Below are 21,933 nucleotides of genomic sequence, written 5' to 3'. Positions count from 1 at the left end.
AACACCTCTTCTTTACTTCTTCCTCTTCATACACACATATATACATACCTTGTAGATTTCTGCACGCGGTGTGCTTGAATCTGTTGCTTTGGTTGAGACTTTTTTATTGCACCTTATATTGTTGAAGTTGACTTTATAAAAGCTGCTTTAAAATTTCATCATCTGCAGCCCCTGAAATTATTGTAGTCAATGCTTGTCTCCATCGTATTGAAACTTATAAGGAACACAAATTGTTTACATCCTATCAATTAAGTTCCAAAGTACATATCTGAATAACCAAACCAGGATTATGCAGTATGCATCTGGTCAGGCTGATGACACGTCATCATCAGCTTCAGCAATCCCATGTCACCGTTTTTCTCTTGCAGATATTGAAGCTGCAACTAACAACTTTGATGATGAACGGGTCATCGGAGAGGGAGGATTCGGAAAGGTATACAAAGGTAGTATTTCTATCGAAGAAACTAATCATGTTGTGGCTATCAAGCGGTTAAATTCAATGTCTAACCAAGGTGCACCAGAGTTTAAGGCTGAAATTGAGATTCTTTCAAAGCTACGTCACTGTCACTTGGTCTCTCTGATGGGCTTTTGTGACGATAACAAGGAGATGATACTTGTTTATGAGTATATGCCGCATGGAACCTTACACGATCAGCTACACAAGGCTGCAATACCTTTTAGTTGGGTTCAAAGACTAAAAATAGCCATAGGTGCAGGTCGTGGATTAGACTACCTTCACACCGGTTTTGGCACTCAGCAAGGAATTATACATCGTGATGTAAAGAGTTCGAATATTCTTTTGGATGAGAATTTGGCAGCCAAGCTTTCAGATTTCGGGTTATCAAAAATAGGCCCTACTAATCAATCATTGTCTTGTATTGAGGCCAGTGTTAAAGGTACACTAGGCTATCTAGATCCTGAGTTTTTCTATACCACACAACTGACAAGAAAAACAGATGTATATGCATTTGGGGTCGTATTGTTTGAGTTGCTATCCGGAAGGCTTCCAGTTGACATAAAGTATGGTGAGGAGCAATGCAGTCTGGTGAGATGGGCTCAAAAATATGTGACAGAAAAAAAATTTGAACAAATGGCTGATTCTAAAATTCAAGGAACAATTTCTCCCAAATGTTTAAGACAGTTTGCCCAAATTGCATATCGTTGTTTGATTAGTATTCCAAAAGAACGACCCACCATAGCTGAGGTTGTGGGCTTACTTCAGAAGTTACTGGAATTGCAGAAGAAATGGGAAATTTCTGCAAATCAATCAGGGGCAATGGGATTTACATCAAAGATACATAAGTATTTTGTTTTCACAACTAAGCAAAGCTCTGGTATGCACAAACTTTTCCTTAATGTCGTATGTGCATTCTTTGCTCTTCGTTTACAAAATAATCTTAATATCAAAAAACAATTTTTAACACTTACAATTGGCCTTTTTAACGGATAGAGGCCCAGACAAAGCTGTAACTGTTACAGAAATGAAAACAAGTCTACGGAGATATATACAATCGTAATTGCTTGAAGAGAGAATATTAATAATGTCCATCAAATGTATCTGCAGAGAAAGGAGACCTTTTTTTCTTTTTTTTTTTTTTTGATAATCTCTAAAAATAACTTTTGATAATGTTTTGTCCATTTTGCAAGACCAACATGGAACAAGTTCGCCAAAGAGCCTTAAGAACAACATGAATCACGGTTCTTCAACCAACACAGATGGTTATCTAAAACTATTCACTTATGACGAACTGAAACTTGTCACAAGGGACTTTGAGAATCAGGCATGGTTAGGTGAGGGGAGTTATGGAAAGGCATACAAAGGTTGGGTGGATAATATGACATATTCACCATGTAAGAAGAATACTGGATTGGTCGTTGCAGTTAGAAGATTTCAACGCTTCTCAATGATGGTAAGCCTTGAAAAGGAGAGTGATGTATCTGCTGTTTTACATTTTATATTATCAGATAAGATACTTATTTATTAGCCTAAGTACGTTGTCTAAGTGTCTAACTTGATCGCTTTTGAGCACAGTTTGATCCAGAAACGTTAAAAAAGTTCTGTCATCCCAACGTTGTTAAGATCTTGGGATACTGCTTAGAAGGTCATGAGGCCTTCCTTGTGTATGAACTTATGCCTAATTCGAACTTTGATATTGACCTTGGTAGTGGTAAGCAAAAAAAAACAGCGCTAGACATAAGTAAAATTTAATCAACATATGCAGGTTTAAGTGTAGAGCTTTATTTCCATGGGTTGTAGGATCTGTAGCACGACTTCCATTGGCTACAAGAGTGAAGATAGCAGTGGGAGTCGCTCGAGGGATTGTTTTCTTGCATAAGACAGACGATGAAGTCAGTAAGTCCGAGCTTGACAGGAACAAGATAATGCTTGATGAGGTACATGTTGACCCGACCTTTCAACTTAATGTAGGCATTCAATAGTTACACTCGGAAAGCTAGATAATAACATATCGTCTTAATTATGCGTGTGTAGCTAATAATAGTAGTAAACATATCGTCTAAGATGCATCCAACAAAAAAATATCGTATAAGATTCTTCCGTAATAAACCTGTTTTTTACTAATGAATATCTTTAGCTATATGATGTGGTGATCTGCCGCCGCCATCATCATGATCTCGTATTCCATATGTATCTATATCTATCTCCATGTATATAAAAATATCAAAGTAACAGCTCTAAATCTAATCGCAAGAATAGATCTAGTACTTAATAGATACAAAAGGGTATGTAATGATAAGAAAATATGATAGGGGCGAAACTTCTAATTATGGCTGGGGTATGTAATGAAATTAACTCTAGGATATGTGCTCTAATGTTTTTCTTTCTTTCTTTTTTTTTTTTTAGTAAGCTGGTTAACATACCTTGCTGGTCTTAATGCATTTATAAAATAGGACTTTACAGCAAAGCTTTCTGATTATGACGTGACTATGTTAGTACACGGTCGCTATACTGAATTCTACTATTCTAACGAGCCTGGCGACTATACTCCTGGGTGCAGTAAGTTACTTCAACCTATCTCTCATAGTTAGGAAATTTTGTTCGTGATGTAGTTGAGTTGTGAAACAGCTGCATACTCGATCTGAATAAATATTAATTTGTCAGGACCTTTATTGCTACAGAGCAATCTCTCCGGTTTTAGAGTGTTATTCGCAGAGATTATAACAGGGGAACGAATCCCCAATGAAAAGCGTAAAAACGAAATTGATCATCTCGTCATGCGATATGGAAATAAGTCCTTGGATGATCTTGCAGATATATGTTTTGAAATTTGCAATGAGGTGGATGCAGAATCAAATATGGTAACTATCTTGAAGGAACATTACAAATTGACACGGAACAGAATGGCTAAGTGGCTGCCTGATTCCAGAAACCGTGTATGTGTTTCTTTTTTCAATTATTGTTATTTATCTTAATTACCTTTTCTTCTTTCAGAAAACTAATGTTTTAGGATAATTACTATATTGGTGCTCGAATTAAAATGTGGTTAAAATATGAGCATACAAGTTTAACTCAAAGCACATGAATCAATATTCACACACTTCCTATCATTTGTAGGCATATGGAAATACAAGTATTTGAAGATTAATTTCTTGCTGTTAAAGAGGAAGTCGGACAAATTAAAGTCAGATCGATTTTAGCATTTAATTCAAGCACGGAGTACTAAAAGGAAAATAACCAAAGTATAGAGGCAGGAATAAGAGTTTTTTTTAATAAATAGGCTAGTTTACAATATGCTTTGTAAAAACGAGCATAGTACCCGCGCGTTGCAGCGGCTAGAAGATAAGGACAATATAAAATGAAGGCGGTGGTGGTGATCGAAGAATGCGCAGGAGAAGGATGTTGTGTGTTTTGTGGGTTTAAATTTTTGATAAGGGTACTTTCTGTAGATACTTGAGGAGGTGTAAAAAACAATAATAGTAAGAAGGGTATTATGGAAATGAAAAAATTGCTTAATTTCTTAAAACTTATACCCTCTATAAGGGTTTATAGATAGATTTTGTTAGTTTTTTTTTACTTTGCAAATATGGGGGGTTGTTTTTGTAGTTGGTCCCACCATCACAAACAATACAGTTTTAGGATTTTCACTTGAAACCTTTAAAAACAAATTATTTACACTTTTGATATATAAACTTAGTTCCATTTAATTTATTGTTATATTACAATTACGATTCCATATGTTTAAGTTTTATCTGCTACATACTTCACCAACCATTTTTATTCTTTAAATTAATTTGACCAACCAGTACATTTGAAAAAGTATATACGGAGCATACGATTATAGGGTATACAAGTATTCTTCTAATAACCAACATACCTTTTTTTTCTTAACCTAATTACACACAATATTCACGTATTAGAATATTGGACAAATAGTGTATTTGGGACAACACGAAACCTGTCCTCTGCTTAAATGATACCCGATCGTATTGTTTAGATGTTTTCTTTCCATAAATTTAAATAGATTAAAAATTCACAGTGATTTAAAAGATTGAGTCCTCTGATTTATTTCTATTATCTTAAGGCAGTATATTTGTAACTCACAAGTAATTCAAATGAGTTTTGTAATCTGATTTAGTTTTCTATATCCTAGAGAAGATAGGTTGTCGCTTGTTTTGTATGTTGGTTTTTGGTATATACACAAATTGTGATGTTCCCGCCATCGTCTTAGTCTTTTACCCACTACAAGAAAAATGTTAGATTAGTATCAAACATGATAACTATCTTGAACGAGCATTACCAGTTGACTCGGAGGAGAATGTCTAAGTGGCTGCCTAATTCTAGAAACCAGCATGTATGATTTGTTTACTTAATTACTTTTTCTTCTTCCTCACTTTAAACACCCATCCATGGCTAAATTGGGTGCTTTTAAGGTAAAAATTTCAACGTACACACATGAATCGAAACTATGGAAATAGAAGTATTTGAAGATTTGTCGCTGTTAAATAGGAAGTGGGAAAAGTTAAGTCAGATTTTAGCGTTAAATTCAAGCTCGGAGTACTAAAAGGAAAATAATCAAAGTATAGAGGCAGAATTGTAAAGAAAGAAATAAGAAGGGTTGAAGTGTAACTTATTTTGAAAGTCAATCGACCAATCGCAATGCTTAATTATTCAATTGATTGATAATTAATAGCTCAGATTTGTAAAATAGGACTTCACTTTCTAAGAAACCTCTACAATTTTCAATTTACCTAATGTTGGACTTTCTTATATTAAAAAAAATCTGATTCTACCTAAAGTTACACCGGGCTGAAGTAATGACAGTGAAATCGTTTGGTAAGGATGTGGATTTTACCCTATAAGAGTTTTTACTTACGGAGAATAAGATATAAGATGTATGTAGATAAAGCATTCTTGGTTGACTATTGTTTACCTAGACTATCCTGGTGTTGAACACGGCAAAATGGGTGGGTCAGACATGTTGGACAACTGGTTGATACGCCCCGGGCCCAAAAAGATAATTGAAAAGACAAAGTCTTATCGGTTGTCTTGACTCTTGAGTAGACCCGCAAACATAATGCACCGGCAGTGAGTAGTTTTCGGCATTTTGAAATGGCGGTTTTTGGTGGTTTGGAGCAGAAGTCAGCTGTGGCTGGCAATGTTGGTGCAATAGAGGAAGGAGGGTGGCCATGTAAAGGAGTGAGAGACCATGTGATGTGTTGCAATTAAGAGAGAGCGGTCTGATGCATTCTTTTTTTCGAAACTCCTTCGTTATAGAATGAAGAGTAAATGCTTTATATAATATGATAGATTCTACATAAAAGAGATCTAAGCTTTTGAATTTAGCATCTATGATTTGTTCTCTCCCCTTGTTGGTCAATCTGAATTTTTTCAAGTGTAGCCATGAATTAGAATATTGATAGTTTTGTCAATGTTTTCGGTCTTTGATTTAATCATTTGTTCTTGAGCCATTTGATTGCGTTTCTTCCTGCATCAGTTGGTAATCAGAGCTAAGGTTAATTCAAATGGCTATGCGTGATGAGAACCACTTTTTTACTCGCCGAATCGCCGAACGAGGCAGCTATGAAATCGTGTTCTATTCACAAGATCGCATGATCCAGGAAACTGACCCAAAGGATGTCATCTGGGATGAGATCATTGGGCAAGAGGAGCATCCTGATAACGCCGATAGTTACAAGTTTCAAGAAACCGATTCAGAGTTTTTCATCCGGGACAAGAACTATGGGAATGAGGAGTATCTTGAGAATTGTAGCACACCTTATCAAGCACTTCCTGTGTTTGATGAGTACGAAGATAAAGAATGGTACGTCTGGTTCAATGGTGGTGTACGTAAAGTTCAACCCAAAAGTTACAATTCATTTGTTTCACGTTATGAGGGATATGAGTTCGAGAATTTCAATCATAAGGTACTATTAATTTGGGAATATGTTATATATCACCTTAGAAGTATGAGATTTGAATTTCCAATTTGGAAGAAAATAAAAGCGTGTGGTTGGCAGTTTACTTCAATTGCAATTTTGAATATTAAAGTTGGAAAACTATCCTTGATTGTCGACTTTCTTGCCTTGCGTATTTGTTCCAACTTTAATAGTCGATCATCATTAATTGTCATATTACATGGCGAAGTTGGAAGTGTATTTTTGGACATCGACATCTACATTATTATGAACGGGAATCGCGTTGATGTTCCATTCGATGCGGGTGGATGTCGTTTAGATTCGTGTTCCAAGCTTGCGGAAAACTCGAGGATGAGTTTTTTTCGAAGTGGAGGGGAATGATGCAGGATATCATGACCTGAACCAACCCATAATGCAGTTAATTTAAATCTTCTATTTTAATAAGTTATCTTTTATTTTTATAAGTTATTTTTTATTTATGTTAAATAAATATGAATTGATTTGTTTCCTATTTTAAAAGTACTAGGGCTAGTATAAATAGGAATTCTCGTTATTGTACAATTCAGTTGAATTATTATTAAGTTTATAACAATATTGATGTTTTGTCAATGTTTTCGATCTTTGATTTAATCATTTGTTCTTGAGCCATTTGATTGCGCTTCTTCTTGCATCAAATAGTATCTTATTATCCTAACTAATTTTATTCACTCTTCCAATATCTATACAATCAATCCTATAACTTAAATAAATGTTTTAATGGAGCGCCTAATCAAATCTTGTATTCGGTTGTCAAAACTCAAGATCAAAACAAAAGAAGATATATTATATGGAATAAAGTAGCTACCTTAAAGTAACATTTTAAAAGAACTACCCTGAAACTAATGAAGTTTGAGTCGTAAAAAAAAATAAAGAAATGATTAATCCTCATAAAAGAATGGCCTAAAAATCATCCTAAGTATTAGTTGAAGACATGTGACAAAATCAAAGAGCAACATTAAGAAAAATATTTAGTAGATACCACATGTCATTTTCTTATACCCTAATCTTAAAAGGATTTATCATTTTCCAAAACAATATAATTAACACTGTAAATAGTTGAGGATAAACAATAAGAGTGAACATCAATCCATTAAGTATATTATAATTTACTTAGTTTAAGATAAAGCAACCAAATATGTCAAAGGCCTTGGACTTTATTTTCTGTTCTTCTCCCTCACCATTCTGCAAAAATAAAAAGTAAAGATAAAATAATAATAATAAAAAAAAAAACAGATCAACATAAAAAAAAAAATGGACTATCCAAATTTCATATTACTTTTGGAATAATGGCATACTAACAAAAATACTTCTTTTAATAAGATAAAATTATTATCACCTTTCAAGTAAGGGTCAGGAAAGTTGTTCAATGAATCAATGGTCACCCAACTTTGTGTACATGCCAGAAAAGACTTAAGCTACTATGTTATGATATCATAGACAACAAATATGGTTCAAGTATGCTGATGTTGGATGGTCACTTGTGTTGTTGGATTCATATCAGGTTGTAAAAGGAAAATGATGTTGGCTGCAGTTTTGTTGTGTATTTGCATCATGTGATCACTAAATTTTCTTGTGTTTTCTGTCAAAGCATTGTCCAAATGTAGTTTTAATATGGACACCTCTTTTAATGACTTGTAAAATGTTGGCCCTAGATAATAAACAACAAAGAAAAATCTCTCAACAACACTGACCTCATGAGTAAGCATCAAAGGTGGACAACAACTCAGTAAATCCCCATGGAGCACTTCTTCTTTTTGATCTTTGAGGTGTTTCGTACAATTTTACCACTAAGCATGTAAGAAATGGAACATTCTAGTCATACATAAGGATTAGATCAAGGCAAATTAATGCTGCAACGCCCAAATCATAAGAAATGATAAGTGAAACTATTAAGTGTGGCCTAGAAAAATGGGAGGTTGGGTAACATGTTAGTCAAAATGAGTAAAATTTAAAAAATGGAGGAAATAGGTCAGGAGGGTTGGGTTGCAAATGACATCGGTAATACGAAAGAGAAAAGAGTGAAGTAAAGCAAAAGATCAAAATGGCTAGCTAAAAATATCTTTATTGACTCCAGTAAAGCAAAAGTCAAGTGCAACACTTATTTCATAGATAAATCACGTTAAAAATAAGTACTTGAATAGTAAAAGAGGTGAAAGTTCAACTGTTATTTTCATGAAAAAATTATAGTTAAAAACAACTACCTGAATCCTAATAGAGGATGCATATATGAGACCAACTGCCATAATAACATAGGGAATCGTTGTTCAAATATTTGCCAATAACATATAACTAAATACGTTTTCAGGCCAACCGGGTTGAAAAATTACGCAATGCCCATATAATTAACATGTCATCTAGTCATGAAACATGTCGACCATGTGTCATGTTTTGGTTCTACAAAATGTCTTTATAGGGTTTGAAGTCACGTTTGAGTTGAGGGGTGTTTATAGGTAGACCACATCTTGTGAACAATACCAATTTAATTCTAATTTCTACCCAAATTAGGACTAACCCACCAACCTCCCTCTGTATCACACTTACCATACAAAACATTTTGTCAGCCTAGTTTAATATCTGTGCTTAGAAATGCATTATCGCATTCTACATTCAAACATCATTGAGTGCAAAATAAGTGGCAGATCATGATTTTAGGAAAATGGTACAGCTTGTCTAAGTACTTAAAAACCTGATAGTAGTGTGTTATTAACAATAATATGGCTAATGGCTAATCCTCTTTACAGGCCAAAATAAAACCAGCTAACCAAAACATTTTTTAGTTTTCAATAACTTAATTTCTCTAAATTTATAATTAGTTTTCAGGTATCTGCATGTAATCGATCTTTATATAAATGGATCGAAGTACATAAATCCACAAAAATAACCTCAAAAGATTATAAAAAAAAAAAACACGGTTTAGAAATTGTTTCATAACACCATGTGTAATCTCGTTAACATAAAGACAACATATATCAAGAATAAATTTAGTACAGCCTTATTAGCAAAAATTTAGTTGAGAAAAAACTTATAATTTTTCATGATTTCTATTTACAAACATACAAACAAAAATTGATATAGCATCACGATATAGTGAAAGGATCAAAAAATCTAACCTGACATATGTGTTGATATCGTGATGCCGACAGTGGGACTAAAAAAAAAATTGATATATCTGTAGATTTAGAGTGCATTCTTGAGTTTTTTTTTAAAAGGATAGAAAAAAAAAAAAGATTAGAAAACTTCTCTATTTTGCATTCTTGAGTTTTTTTTTTAAAAGAAAGGAAAGGGGAAGAAAAGAAAACATGGATGTTTTTGAAGTAAAAACTTTCTTCCCATTTTTGAGAGGATTTAGATGGAAAACTTTTAAGTTATGTGTATAATTACTAATTTACCCCTATTAATTAATAACAACTTTATAGGAAAAAGGACATAATTATAAAATTATAACTTTTTTCTCTTTCTTTTCTTTTCTTTCTATCTCAAGAACACTATTAATTTTGTGTTTTCTTTTCTTTTCTTTAGTTTTTCATGTAACTCGAGCATGCCTTTTTGATATATAAATTTTTTTCTTTTCTTTCCTTATTCAATCTTTTCTTTTCCTATCATTTAAAAAAAAAAAACTCGAGAATACAGTGTTATTAGCCATTTAGTTTAAAACCATAAATCCCTAAAGTTTAAGGAATTGAGATTATCTTTAAGGATTGAAAATAGGAAGAGACTGGGGGATTAAAGATTGGAAGGGAGATGGAAAAATTAAAAATAGGAAAGAATTTAGGGGTTGTCTCCGATGGGAAGTTGGGAACGGGAAATCTGTTTCTAAGTAAGCTTCGATCTGAACGACGGTTTATTAATAGTGAGTTTGTCAATTCTAAACAAAAACTTAATTGGTTCAACTGGTGGAGATGCCTCCCAAATCAGACATCCTTTTTATTTTTAGTATAAAGCTACGTTTATAGCTTAATTGCTTACGTGAACCTTACACATCAACACGTAATATGTTCTGATCGATAGCCTTTTATATATAGAGATATTTTGATATCTTTTTTTTATTTTTACAATTTATTAAAATGTATGCATTATCATCATTGTTGTTTGATGCCCCTTCTGAAAAAAATTTATGGATCTGTCACTGACTATTAAACCATTTTAATTCAGAACTGAAAAGCACGGCTTTTAGAAAACCAACAGATCCATTCGGTTTGGTTTTCTGTTTTTGGCCTTTTCAGTTCGATGGGATTTTAGATTGTTGGTTCGGTTTTTCTCACCGTTGTTAAAAAAAACTGAGGTTCTAGACTCTAACGTCCATCAGCAGAAGTGTTTAAAAAGTTTCAAAGTTAAAATCTTACCCTTCTTAATAAAGGTTGTACTTCATTGTTTTTTTTTTTTTTAATTTTGAAGATAATGGACAAAAATGAAGATGAATTATTGACAATAATGGACAAAAAGAGTGAAGATGACAGATCGATTAACCTAAGCCAATTATATAAACTTTTTTCTTTAGCATGACTATTCTGTTACTTCCTTGAAGGCGCCATCATTACCCCACTTCTTTCTATTGAAGTTCGCTAGAATATGTAAAGTATCTAAAATTTCACTACACATCTTAACACCAAGTGCTCAGAATTATGAAAATTGGAATTGACAAAGGTGAGAAACATTCAATAATAACTTCAACACAGCCCTGCCGCCGTTTTTCTATCGCAGAGATTCAATCCGCAACCAACGATTTTGACGATGAACTTGTGATTGGTGAGGGGGGATTTGGGAAAGTATACAAAGGAGATATCATTATTGAAGAAAGCAGTCATATTGTAGCGATCAAACGGTTGGATTCTATGTCTAACCAAGGGGCATCTGAGTTTAGAGCTGAAATAGAGATGCTATCTACTCTGCGTCACTGTAATTTGGTGTCTCTTATTGGTTTTTGTGATGAAAGCAAGGAGATGATTCTTGTTTATGAATATATGCCACATGAAACTTTATCTTATCATCTACACAAGGCTGCAACACCTTTAACTTGGTTTCAACGACTAAAGATAGCAATAGGTGCTGCACGTGGCTTAGACTACCTTCACACTGGAGTTGGTACCAAACATGGAGTCATACATCGTGATGTGAAGAGCTCGAATATTCTTTTGGATGAGAATTGGGCAGCTATGATTTCTGATTTTGGGTTATCCAAATTAGGCCCAATTGATCAATCAATTTCCCATCTTAGTGCTAGTATAAAGGGCACTTTTGGATATCTAGACCCAGCATACTCTATGACTGGACACTTGACAAGGAAAACAGATGTGTATGCATTTGGGGTTGTGTTGTTCGAATTGTATTCAGGAAGACTTGCAGTGGACAGACGCCTTAAGGAAGAGGAGTGTAGTTTGGTAAGGTGGGCTCAAAAATGTGTGAGGGAAAAAAAGCTAGATCAAATGATTGATCCTAATATGAGATGCTTTATTAGCCCCAAATGTAAAAGAGAATTTGCACAAATTGCAAATCGCTGTTTGCATAGCTATCCTGAAGAACGCCCTACCATGGCTGAGATAGTCGTGTCACTTCAGACTTCACTTGAACTACAACGAAAATTTGAAAACCCGGTCCAGCCATTAGGCATATCTGTATTCACTTGGAAGATTCACAAGTATCTTGTTTTCACAACTAAACAGAATTCAGGTATATACCAAATCTTATAAATATTCAACTTTGTTTTATGACTTTATCTACATAGAGGTTGGATCAAGTAGAGACAGAGGTCAAGGGTTCAATCCTTTTTCCTTGCAGGCCAAAGGCCTTTTTTTATAAGCAAAGCCTCTCTACCTAGCTTAGGTAGGGATAAGGTTTCTACCTCTCACCTTCCCTATACACAGTCGAAGATGTTATTGGGTCCCATAACTCATGGAAGCTAGACGGTATTGGGTGCTACTTTACCCTCTTCATTCACATAGTTTGTTTTGTTTAAAGAGGATGAGCAAGTTGACTTTAATTTATTGGTCACTGTTAGGTAAATATTTCCTAGCTATAAATTTTGTACTTTTTACTCTATTCTCAGAAAGTGGTACAAGTTCTCTAAATGACCATGGAAACAACATGAAGCAGAACTGTTCAACCAACAAGGATTGTACTGATTTAGGTTATTTTGAGGAAATAGTAGCCCCAGATCTAAAAAGGTTTACATATGTTGAACTGGAATGTACTACAAGGGACTTTGGAAATGACACATGTTTAGGTGAGGGAAGATGTGCAACAGTTTACAAAGGTTGGGTCGATAAAATTACATATGCTCCCTTTATCGATAATACAGGTTTGCCTGTTGTCGTCAAGAGACTTCATCTATTCAACCATGTAAGCCTTGAAAATCCTAAGTATGGTATATGAAAGAGTGAGTCTATGGCCAATATTATGACTACTATTGGTCTGGCAATGCTTCAAATATATATATCTTCTTCGACCCGACTTATGATTGTTAAACTTCATCGTTTTGAATGCAGTTAAATTTGGAGGTCTTGAGAAAATTTAGTCACCCCAACCTTGTTAAGCTTTTAGGATACTGCTTAGAAGGATCGTTTTTCCTTGTGCAAGAGTTCATGCATAATGGAAACTTTGAGGGTCGCCTACTTAGTGGTAATATAAGTAAATAAGCTCTAATATACATCAAATAAATGTTTCAAGAGTATAAAAATATTAATACAAGCTAATTGGAATGAGTTGCAGGGGTTATAGCACAACTTCCACTAGCTACAAAAGTGAAAATAGCAGTAGGAATTGCTAGAGGGATAGTTTTCTTAGACAGCATGCGAAATGAAATCACAACATATCCTTATCAAACATATCGTTATAATCAGAGTGGAATAGTGAATGAGCTTCCGCTTCACAGGCATAAAATATTGTTGGCTGAGGTAAATTTCTGAGTTTATATTATTATAGTCGGTTATAGTTTAGAATTGGTGTGATTCATGCATTGCGTCCACTTTTTGGTGAAGTCCGATACACAGAAAATCCATGTAGCCGTTGGATGGTTAAAAAATTGTGATTTAAGTCCATCTTTGTGTCATTTAATACATACTACATTGTCACATCATGCTGAATCAACAATTCACATCTTAACAAGCCTTAATTAGTAAAAAAAAATTAATCCTATATATATATATATGCAGTTTAAACTTCGGTGTTACGCGGCTATCATGCCAGTTTAAACTGAGAAATTATTTAAAGCTGAGTTTTGAGTTTGAAGATGGTCTTCTCTTTCTTTCATGTTAACTCACTTTCTATATATATGCAGGATTTTACTGCAAAGTTTTCAGATTACTATTATACTGAAGTAATTGATGATTACTACTACAAAAATCCTCGCTTCAGTAAGTTACTCTAGTTCCACGTACCCTTTTCATTTTTTCATGTCATTCCAATAACATAGATCTGAATTAGGATCAATATGTCAGGGGCCTCTCCACTTCGACCACAGATCAATCTTTCTGGTTTTACAGTTGTACTCGCGGAGATTCTTACAGGTAAACGTATCTTTGAGGAATGGAAGCTCCAAAAGATCGATAGCTTGTTGCTCCAGCATGGGAAAATGTCTTTAGTTGATATTGCAAATTCATGTTTTGCCATATGCAATGAGTTAGATTCAGAATCAAAAATGCTAACGATCTTGGAAAATTATGACGACTTAATACGGAGAAGATTTAAGAGTTAGTAGCTGTCGAATTACGTGTATAGATATAGATATATCTACCAATATGTATATAATAGAAAATACGATCAAAACATTCTTTGATCAACACATGACACAATATTTAATCAACAAATATCCTTTTTGTTTATATTAACAAACAAATCATATATGTTAGATACAATGACACAATGTATAATTAAAATTATTATACCTAATGATAGGGTGATAAAAATGCGGGCCTACCCGTGTAACCTGCTGAACCAGACCGGAAAAAGCCAACTGCTATAACCCGTTAAAACCCAGTTTAGGCCACAGTCCCTTAAATATATTAAGTCTGAACCCGGGCTGGCCCAATGGAAAATTGAAAACCCACGAGATCAGAAACTGGACTTGATTTTAGTAAAATCCCTGCATATATTTGCTTAATAAAGACAGACAAACTTACATGAGAAAGACAATGAGGCAACTAGACTTGATTGTACACACATGTCACCCAGTAGGAAAACCTGCAATTATATTATCAGTGATATAACAAAATTGTACATGACTTCCTTTATTAAATCGTATCTCATTTGACCCGTGATGAAGAGAAATAATAGGAAGATTAGAAAAGGATCCCGATCATCAAGTTGAAAAAAATTTCTTAACTAATGCTTAGTTGCAAGCTTACTATTGCGAATCGAATAAACTAGAAAGGGAAGTCTCCTTAGATCCATCTATAGATGTTACATGCATATATCTTAGCAGACGGTGTAAAGTTGAATGATACTTGCAAGACTCAGGCTTTGGGCCAACCCATGGATTAACTGACCCGACTTGTAAACCAAACCGAAAATGACCCAGTGAAACTAGTTATCAAGATTTAGGACAATGTGTCAAAATCTTTATACTAGAGATAGAGATGAAATAAATACAGCTAAGAGTCTCTAGGACCTTCTATGACAATAATTTTAAATACTGGTTGGTTTTTCATTGGTTCATTTTTTATTTTCTTTGACTTTCACAGATTGGTTGATGACCTCATTGCACCTAATATGAACTAGTATGAACTAGTTGAATGTTGACTAAAGCAATGCAAAACTGAAAGCCTAATTAATTATTTCTTAAGTTAAGAAATTTGTGTTAATCTGCATTTGAAGAGCACCAGGCTCCTAAAACTTTCTTCTCATATAGTGTATAATTAAACAAGATTTGTACTCTAAAACAATAGTCAAAGGTGCGAAAATGTCATCAGCAACTTCTGCACAAACATGTCAACGTTTTTCCCTCGAAGAGATTATATCTGCAACCAAAACTTTTGCTGATGAACGGGTCATTGGACATGGAGGATTTGGAAAGGTATACAAAGGTAATATATACTGTGGAGAAACTAGTCATGCGGTGGCCATCAAACGGCTAGATTCTAAGTCCAACCAGGGGGAACCTGAGTTTATCACCGAAATTGAGATGCTATCTACGCTGCGCCACTGTCACTTGGTGCCTTTGATTGGTTTTTGTGATGATAACAAGGAGATGATCCTTGTTTATAAATTTATGCCCAACGGCACATTATATGATCATCTACACAAAACTAGTACTTATTTAAGTTGGGTGCAACGACTAAAGATAGCCATATGTGTTGCACGTGGATTAGACTACCTCCACACGGGTGTTGGCACCAAACAAGGAATCATACATCGTGACGTGAAGAGTTCCAATATTCTTTTGGATGAGAACTGGGACGCTATGATTTCAGATTTCGGGTTATCCAAGGTAAGCCCAATTAATCAATCATTGTCATATGTTGATGCTAGTGTTAAGGGCACATTCGGGTATCTGGACCCAGAATATTTCTATACAAGAAAACTGACAAGGAAAACAGATGTATATGCATACGGGGTGGTTTTGTTTGAGTTATTAACAGGAAGACGTGCAGTGGATGAACGCAACGGTGAAGAACAATGTAGTTTGGCAAGGTGGGCTCAAAAATGTGTGAAAGAACGAAAACTCGATCAAATGGTTGATTCCAAAATAACAGGAACAATTAGTCCCAAATGTTTAAGAGGGTTTGCTGAGATTGCAGATCGTTGCTTGACTAGCGTTTTGGAAAAACGTCCTACCATGACTCAAGTTGTGGCCAAACTTCAGGCTTTGCTGGAAGTACAAAAGGCATCAAGAGTCAGGGGACTCACATGGAAGATCCCTAAGTATCTTTTTACTGCAACGAAAGAGAACTCTGGTATACCGTATACCCCTATTTCATCAATTTTTCATGTTCATATATGTATATTTATCAATAATCAATTTGCACTCTTTAAAGGATATATCACACTATAGAACACCACTTATCTTACCTGGCCTAACAATGGTGGGTACCCGTGATAGGTTTTTTAGCTAAAGTTTTCTAACTTTGTTGTTTGTTTCTTCTTGTGTTGTCCATGTTTTCAAAGCCCAAATTTTCACCAGTACTTCGACCAACAAGGATCTTAGTTATAACGGAGAAATTTCAAAAGGGGTTAAAGATCTAAAGAAGTTTACGTATTGTGAATTGGAACGTGCTATCTGGGACTTTGAGAATGACAAATGTTTGGGTGAGGGAAGTTATGGAAATGTTTACAAAGGTTGGATCCATAAAACGACATTTTCCCCTTGTAAGCATAACACCGGATTGCCCATTGCGGTAAAAAGACTGCACCACTACAAATATGTAAGTCTTAAAGTGGCCGGGTACAGTGTCTATTACTTTACCCTTCCTATTGTTCTAGTTAGTTGGCATGAAAAAGCTATTATACTTATCTTACTTGTATGGAAGGCTGCGCTCATTCCATTGTATGTGTCTAGTTCACAGAACTTGATCACTTTTGAATGCAGTTTGATCCAGAAATGCTGAAAGAATTTTATCATCCCAATCTTGTTAAGCCCATAGGATACTGTTTGGAAGGTGAAAAACTCTTCCTTGTACATGAATTTATGCAAAAGGGAAACTTAAAAGATCTCCTGTATAGTGGTAAGCAACATACATAACCCCATATATAAATCAACTTTGCCAATAATTGTAACTTGAACCTGAGTATCTAGTTTTACCTGTTGTAGGAGCTGTAGCGCAACTTCCGTTAGTTATGAAGGTTAAAATAGCAGTAGGAATTGCCCGAGGAATTGTTTTCTTGCAACAGACAGAAGATGGAGTGAGATCAGTTAGTGAGTCTCGGCTTCACAGACATAATATAATGTTGGATGAGGTATAATTGCAGCTCTTATACTATTGGCATTAGAACCTAGTCGGGCAATAAGCAACTTTGATTCGTCGTTTCCACTATCCAGATGGTAACCTATTGTCCCGTGTATGTGTACATTGCACTGGTTTTACTGAGGTTTCCTGAAATATGAATGTACAGGATTTCACAGCAAAACTTTCAGATTATGATGTTACGCAGATAGTAAACGGTTACTACCCTAACAATAATGATTTTCTTTATGACGACTACTATGCTGAGTTCAGTAAGTTACTACTTCAACTTGTCTCTCAGATGCACCTTTCCTGTCCATTATAGTAATGTTGGTTTGCACTTATGAAATTACATATATCTGAGTGAGTATTATTTTGTCAGAGCCCCTTCCTCTGCGGAGCAATCTCAGCGGTTTTGCAGTTGTACTTGCGGAGGTACTAACAGGAAAACATACCTTCTATGGAAATGAAATTGAAAAGATTGATTCTTTCTTGCTCCAACTTGGAAAAATGTCCATTACTCATATTGCAGAGCTTTGTTTTAAAAACTGCAATGAGTTGGATTCAGAGTCAAAGATGCTGACAATTTTGGAGGAGTATGAGAAGTATATCCAATCAGGTTATGACAAGGCATCAATAGCAACCGAGGATAGAGATAGGTAAAGCAACCTACTCTTGCACTCTTTTCTACCATGCAACCATGTATGGAAAGCTCTAAGCGTATAGTATGTGCTATTGTACAGGTTTCTGGTCGGGTATACCCTGAAGGGGCATGTAGAGAGAGTGATAGCACTTAAGGCGATCGATTTTGATCAAATCCAACAGAGTTACTCAGTGTGAAAGAGCAAGCAGAAAAAGGGTCCTTTTTTTTAACTTATCGACTAGTGATGCAGTAGAAGGCATTAAGCCTTAATATTTCAACCAAAATTCCAGAAACATGAAGGATATTACAGGTCTCACCATGGTAAATGTGTGAAATTACTGTTACCTGTATAGTTTAGCAACAGAGTACAATACAATTATCATGCTAAAACTTCCTTATCATCTATATGTGAAAATGAAGGAAAGAATTATGACTACCATATGATTGACAACCAAGTACAAGCATGTTACGATTGATACTCGAAATTGATATAAGTGTGTTAAATCACAAGGTTAAATATCTATTCATCCTTGTTTTGAAAGCAAAGTTTACCACCACAAGAATCTACGAAACCACATCTCTTTATTTGTATACACACAAGCCAAATGCAGTGTCTATGTGATAACATTAACTGATGGTCCAGTAGACCAACAAAAATTAAATGGCCTGGGAACAGCCTCCACAAAAGTGACGTGAGTACAATCCTACTTTAGCCATGTAGGTAAACATATTTCAATGACTAGGAAAATGGTTGAAGCCGGACAAAACCTAGTTAGGCTGCTACGTCGGAGTCAAAATGGCTCACCATTCCTGAGTAACTTTAACAAGTAATACCAATCCGTTTACCCGTTTTTAGTTCTTTACTGTTTCTTATGCTATATGCATACCTCTTAACGACATTGCCAAATATTAGCCCAACTAAACTCATTAGTCATTATTAATATCCCAGGTTCTTGAATAAACACATAAATGAAATAAATAGAATAATGTTCAAAAAAAAAGAAATAAATAGAATAACTTAAATTGCCTACTACAATTATGTCTTCCTACTCATCTTCTCGCAACATGAACCCAAGAACTAAAACTGCAGATAGCAGCTTCTACAATTGAGGGAATATGACTTCGAATTGAGAACTCACCCTCCCCATTTGTCTCATTAGCCATACAACACATTGCACAACATAACAACTGCTCTGTAGCTTCACAAAACACAACACAACCAAAGCATTAGTAAAGATATGTTACTAACAGTTGTCAATCTTTGAAATCATACTTATCATTTCTTTATAAGCATAAACATAAGCCCAATCAGATTTGCAACTTTTATTTCTTGAATTATAAACTATTCTACTCTTATTTACTAACTTACACGAATGTGTGGGATGTAACCCAAGACTCGGAAAAAAAAAACCCTATAAATTAACCGTTACAAATGTATGAAGTGAAACTCGAATCCTGGTGGAATACCTCAAGGTCAAATTTGCAACATTTACTAAAAAATTAGATAAATTTCATGCTGATATCACCTATTAACCAACTATTATCATAAAAAATAATTTGAGCTTTTAATTATAGTCCACAAGATTCATTCGTTCTCTTTTAACAAACGAAGGTCTATGCATAATTGGTTGACAAAGCAATGAAATTTGACATTATGTTGAGACTGTTTCTTATGACATATTCATAAAACTTTTAATAACCATATTGCTAAATGTTAGCCCAACAAACCACAACCTATGAAAAAAGAAACCCCCCAACTCCTAAGAACGGGGTAAGAACCAATTATAAGGAATATTAAGCTTGAACACATGGTTAAAATGCAAAGCTTTAATTTCAATCCAAACTAATTTTTTACTATAGCGCAGAGATGATGTAATCCTCACTGCATTTTTGGGAAATTACAATGCAGATAATAATTCAATCCAAACTAATGCACTGCAAAATGTGGATCATTCACATAACTATTGCATAGCTAAAAGACGACTTACTGCATATCAATTGACAAGATCATGATCTACGACAAAACAATTGCATTTGAGTTGGCCAGACAAACAAATAGAGATATAACATACCATGAATAAGAAACTAGAGTGCAGCCCTAATTTGTAGTAGAATCTGATCCTGGTGGCAATACAAGTCCATTCCCATTAGGAGGCAGCTTCGACAAAGCCCGTGGTTTCTGCATAACTCCCAAGGCCCGTTCTTTCGTCCCAAACAACTGCTTCCTCAAAACATCATGCAAATGACCAAACAACTCCTTCTTCAACGACTCAAACGCCAAATCAAGTCTTTCTAACTGCTCCATCGCATTCTTATTATACATAAACAACCCATAATACAACTCAAAACTATCACTCGACGTATTCTCAACCAAATCCAACAACCTCTCATACCCTTTAGTATTAATCGGCGTACTATCCAAATCCAACTTCTCCAATATCCTCCCAACCGTATGCGTTATAAACTGACTCTCCGCCGCGTGCTGATCATGCTCTGCACACGTCATTTCTTTCATCACACACCCTTCTCGCGCAAACGCATCAAGAAACTTCTCACACCTTGAAACCCTCGACTCGTCGTTACCTATCCTAACTTTATCGTACACAAAGGGCAAATCTTTCCAACTATTCTTACCACTTTCGGGTCCAAACATAGGATGAGTACACAATATATCGAAATCTAAGGGCAATATTTGTAAAAACAAATCTTTAGCAAATTCTTTAACAGATAACACATCAACAAATAATGTACTTCTTTTTAATCTTTGTAATGGTAATGATCTAAGTACTTTATCAGTTGATAAAATTGAAGTGCATAACAGAATTACCTCTGGGTGTTCCTCACAAAGATCATCAGCATTCGGATAAAACGATACCCCGATTTCGGCTGCGATATTCGAGTAATCGGTACGCGAATGGGCGAGGACGTCGTGGCCTTGCCGGACGAGGGTTTTAGCTAAAAACTGGCCGAAATTTCCAAACCCCACAATGGCAATTTTGAGAGTTTTTGATTTGGCGAACTGGGTTGAGATTTTTGATTCGTAATCGAAAGGTTGGGCAGCGTCTATGGCAGAGATTTTGAGTGTGTGGCGGCGCTGCCGGAGATGGGGTTTGGTGGGCCGGAGGTGAGATGGTGGTTGTGAGTGGTGGGAGAGTGTGTGGTGATCCCGGTGGAGACGGGTGGATATGGTAGTGGTTTTGGGTGTCGCCGGAGAAAAGGAAAGCATTTTCCGGCGAAGAGTGGCGGCGGTGGTGCGTTTTACTTTTCTGATTTTGAGAGGATGTGAAAAATGGTAATGTGTGTGGAGTTTTGGTGCTATTTTAAAGCATGTATTTAAAGAAATGGAAAAATAGACATGTTTTAGGGGTGTTTGGTACATGTAAATGAAAAAGAGAAAATGGAAATAAGGGGTTTTTCTTTTGTTTGGTGGATAGAAGGAATGGAAATAGAGAATAAAAATGACATTCTCTTTCCATCAATTTTATTCTTTCTAAAAAGCTGTAGAAAGGGGAAGAATCAATATTTTAACTACGCTCATTCCTCCTTTGTAAAATCAGGAGAATCAAAGTTATGCCTTAAAAAAACAATTATAAAATATGAGTTTCACATTATCCCCAAATCAAAATGTTTTCTCAAACCCTAGATATGACGATTGAAATTTGAAAAGTTTTTTCATCATCATCATCATCAAAATATCATCAGATCTTAAACGAGGTATTCTATTGATTCTTCCTATCTTCTTTCAAACAAAATAGCGGTGAATCTTCTTACAAAGGTTTGAAACTTTATCAACTTTATTATTCTTTCTTTATATTATCATTTTTTTGTATTTCTGTGTAGTCTATTTTAATTTTAATAAATATGGTATTCACTTCACTACTTGTAATCACTAGTTGTAATTACTACTTCTTATATTATTTTGTTACTATTTTGATCGAGTAAGTCATGTAAATAAAAAAAAAAGTTTATTATTACATGATTCTAGTTATCCTGAAGCTATAC

General features: G+C 34.9%; 5 protein-coding genes across 6 annotated transcripts; 4 read left to right on the top strand and 1 right to left on the bottom strand.

The window, feature by feature from the left end:
* The first annotated feature begins 233 nt into the window (after positions 1-233).
* On the top strand, positions 234-1,450 carry LOC122601002 (receptor-like protein kinase FERONIA). Its single transcript, XM_043773780.1, has one exon. The coding sequence runs from the start codon at positions 290-292 to the stop codon at positions 1,448-1,450; it is 1,161 nt and encodes a 386-aa protein (XP_043629715.1). The 5' UTR covers positions 234-289.
* Positions 1,451-1,608: 158 nt separating this feature from the next.
* Positions 1,609-3,983, top strand: LOC122602269 (probable serine/threonine-protein kinase PBL4). The gene is made up of 6 exons (XM_043774979.1): positions 1,609-1,910; positions 2,033-2,168; positions 2,258-2,394; positions 2,911-3,016; positions 3,122-3,393; positions 3,575-3,983. The coding sequence occupies exons 1-6, from the start codon at positions 1,689-1,691 to the stop codon at positions 3,596-3,598; spliced, it is 897 nt and encodes a 298-aa protein (XP_043630914.1). The 5' UTR covers positions 1,609-1,688; the 3' UTR covers positions 3,599-3,983.
* A 6,961-nt stretch (positions 3,984-10,944) lies between these two features.
* On the top strand, positions 10,945-14,216 carry LOC122599689 (probable LRR receptor-like serine/threonine-protein kinase At1g53430). 2 transcript variants are annotated; one of them, XM_043772237.1, is made up of 6 exons: positions 10,945-12,081; positions 12,458-12,750; positions 12,897-13,029; positions 13,120-13,304; positions 13,688-13,763; positions 13,848-14,216. In XM_043772237.1, exons 1-6 carry the CDS (start codon positions 11,037-11,039, stop codon positions 14,102-14,104), a joined length of 1,989 nt encoding a protein of 662 aa, XP_043628172.1. In that variant the 5' UTR covers positions 10,945-11,036; the 3' UTR covers positions 14,105-14,216. The 2 variants fall into 2 exon arrangements, with proteins under 2 accessions (XP_043628172.1, XP_043628173.1); XM_043772238.1 differs by having other exon boundaries at positions 13,834-14,115.
* A 1,091-nt stretch (positions 14,217-15,307) lies between these two features.
* LOC122601001 (probable LRR receptor-like serine/threonine-protein kinase At4g29180) lies at positions 15,308-18,310 on the top strand. Its single transcript, XM_043773779.1, has 7 exons — positions 15,308-16,301; positions 16,513-16,769; positions 16,934-17,069; positions 17,156-17,301; positions 17,458-17,560; positions 17,671-17,947; positions 18,032-18,310. Exons 1-7 carry the CDS (start codon positions 15,308-15,310, stop codon positions 18,126-18,128), a joined length of 2,010 nt encoding a protein of 669 aa, XP_043629714.1. The 3' UTR covers positions 18,129-18,310.
* Positions 18,311-18,840: 530 nt separating this feature from the next.
* LOC122599633 (arogenate dehydrogenase 2, chloroplastic) lies at positions 18,841-21,241 on the bottom strand. The gene is made up of 2 exons (XM_043772171.1): positions 20,004-21,241; positions 18,841-19,130 (listed from the first exon to the last, which is right to left on the bottom strand). The coding sequence occupies exon 1, from the start codon at positions 21,155-21,157 to the stop codon at positions 20,030-20,032; it is 1,128 nt and encodes a 375-aa protein (XP_043628106.1). The 5' UTR covers positions 21,158-21,241; the 3' UTR covers positions 18,841-19,130; positions 20,004-20,029.
* Positions 21,242-21,933: the final 692 nt, after the last annotated feature.

This window comes from Erigeron canadensis, chromosome 5 (genome assembly GCF_010389155.1).
Source record: "Erigeron canadensis isolate Cc75 chromosome 5, C_canadensis_v1, whole genome shotgun sequence".
NCBI lineage: Eukaryota > Viridiplantae > Streptophyta > Magnoliopsida > Asterales > Asteraceae > Erigeron > Erigeron canadensis.
This window is presented reverse-complemented; position numbering and strand designations above follow the sequence as displayed.

Bases quoted from the DNA above. Each gene is read 5' to 3' on its own strand.
- LOC122601002 (XM_043773780.1), top strand. From the start codon at position 290: ATGCAGTATGCATCTGGTCAGGCTGATGACACGTCATCATCAGCTTCA.
- LOC122602269 (XM_043774979.1), top strand. From the start codon at position 1,689: ATGAATCACGGTTCTTCAACCAACACAGATGGTTATCTAAAACTATTC. The intron at 1,911-2,032 runs GTAAGCCTTGAA...TTTTGAGCACAG, and splicing joins TTCAACGCTTCTCAATGATG to TTTGATCCAGAAACGTTAAA. The intron at 2,169-2,257 runs GTAAGCAAAAAA...CATGGGTTGTAG, and splicing joins TGATATTGACCTTGGTAGTG to GATCTGTAGCACGACTTCCA.
- LOC122599689 (XM_043772237.1), top strand. From the start codon at position 11,037: ATGAAAATTGGAATTGACAAAGGTGAGAAACATTCAATAATAACTTCA. The intron at 12,082-12,457 runs GTATATACCAAA...CTCTATTCTCAG, and splicing joins CACAACTAAACAGAATTCAG to AAAGTGGTACAAGTTCTCTA. The intron at 13,764-13,847 runs GTAAGTTACTCT...TCAATATGTCAG, and splicing joins CTACAAAAATCCTCGCTTCA to GGGCCTCTCCACTTCGACCA.
- LOC122601001 (XM_043773779.1), top strand. From the start codon at position 15,308: ATGTCATCAGCAACTTCTGCACAAACATGTCAACGTTTTTCCCTCGAA. The intron at 17,070-17,155 runs GTAAGCAACATA...TACCTGTTGTAG, and splicing joins AAAAGATCTCCTGTATAGTG to GAGCTGTAGCGCAACTTCCG. The intron at 17,948-18,031 runs GTAAAGCAACCT...GCTATTGTACAG, and splicing joins GCAACCGAGGATAGAGATAG to GTTTCTGGTCGGGTATACCC.
- LOC122599633 (XM_043772171.1), bottom strand. From the start codon at position 21,157: ATGCTTTCCTTTTCTCCGGCGACACCCAAAACCACTACCATATCCACC.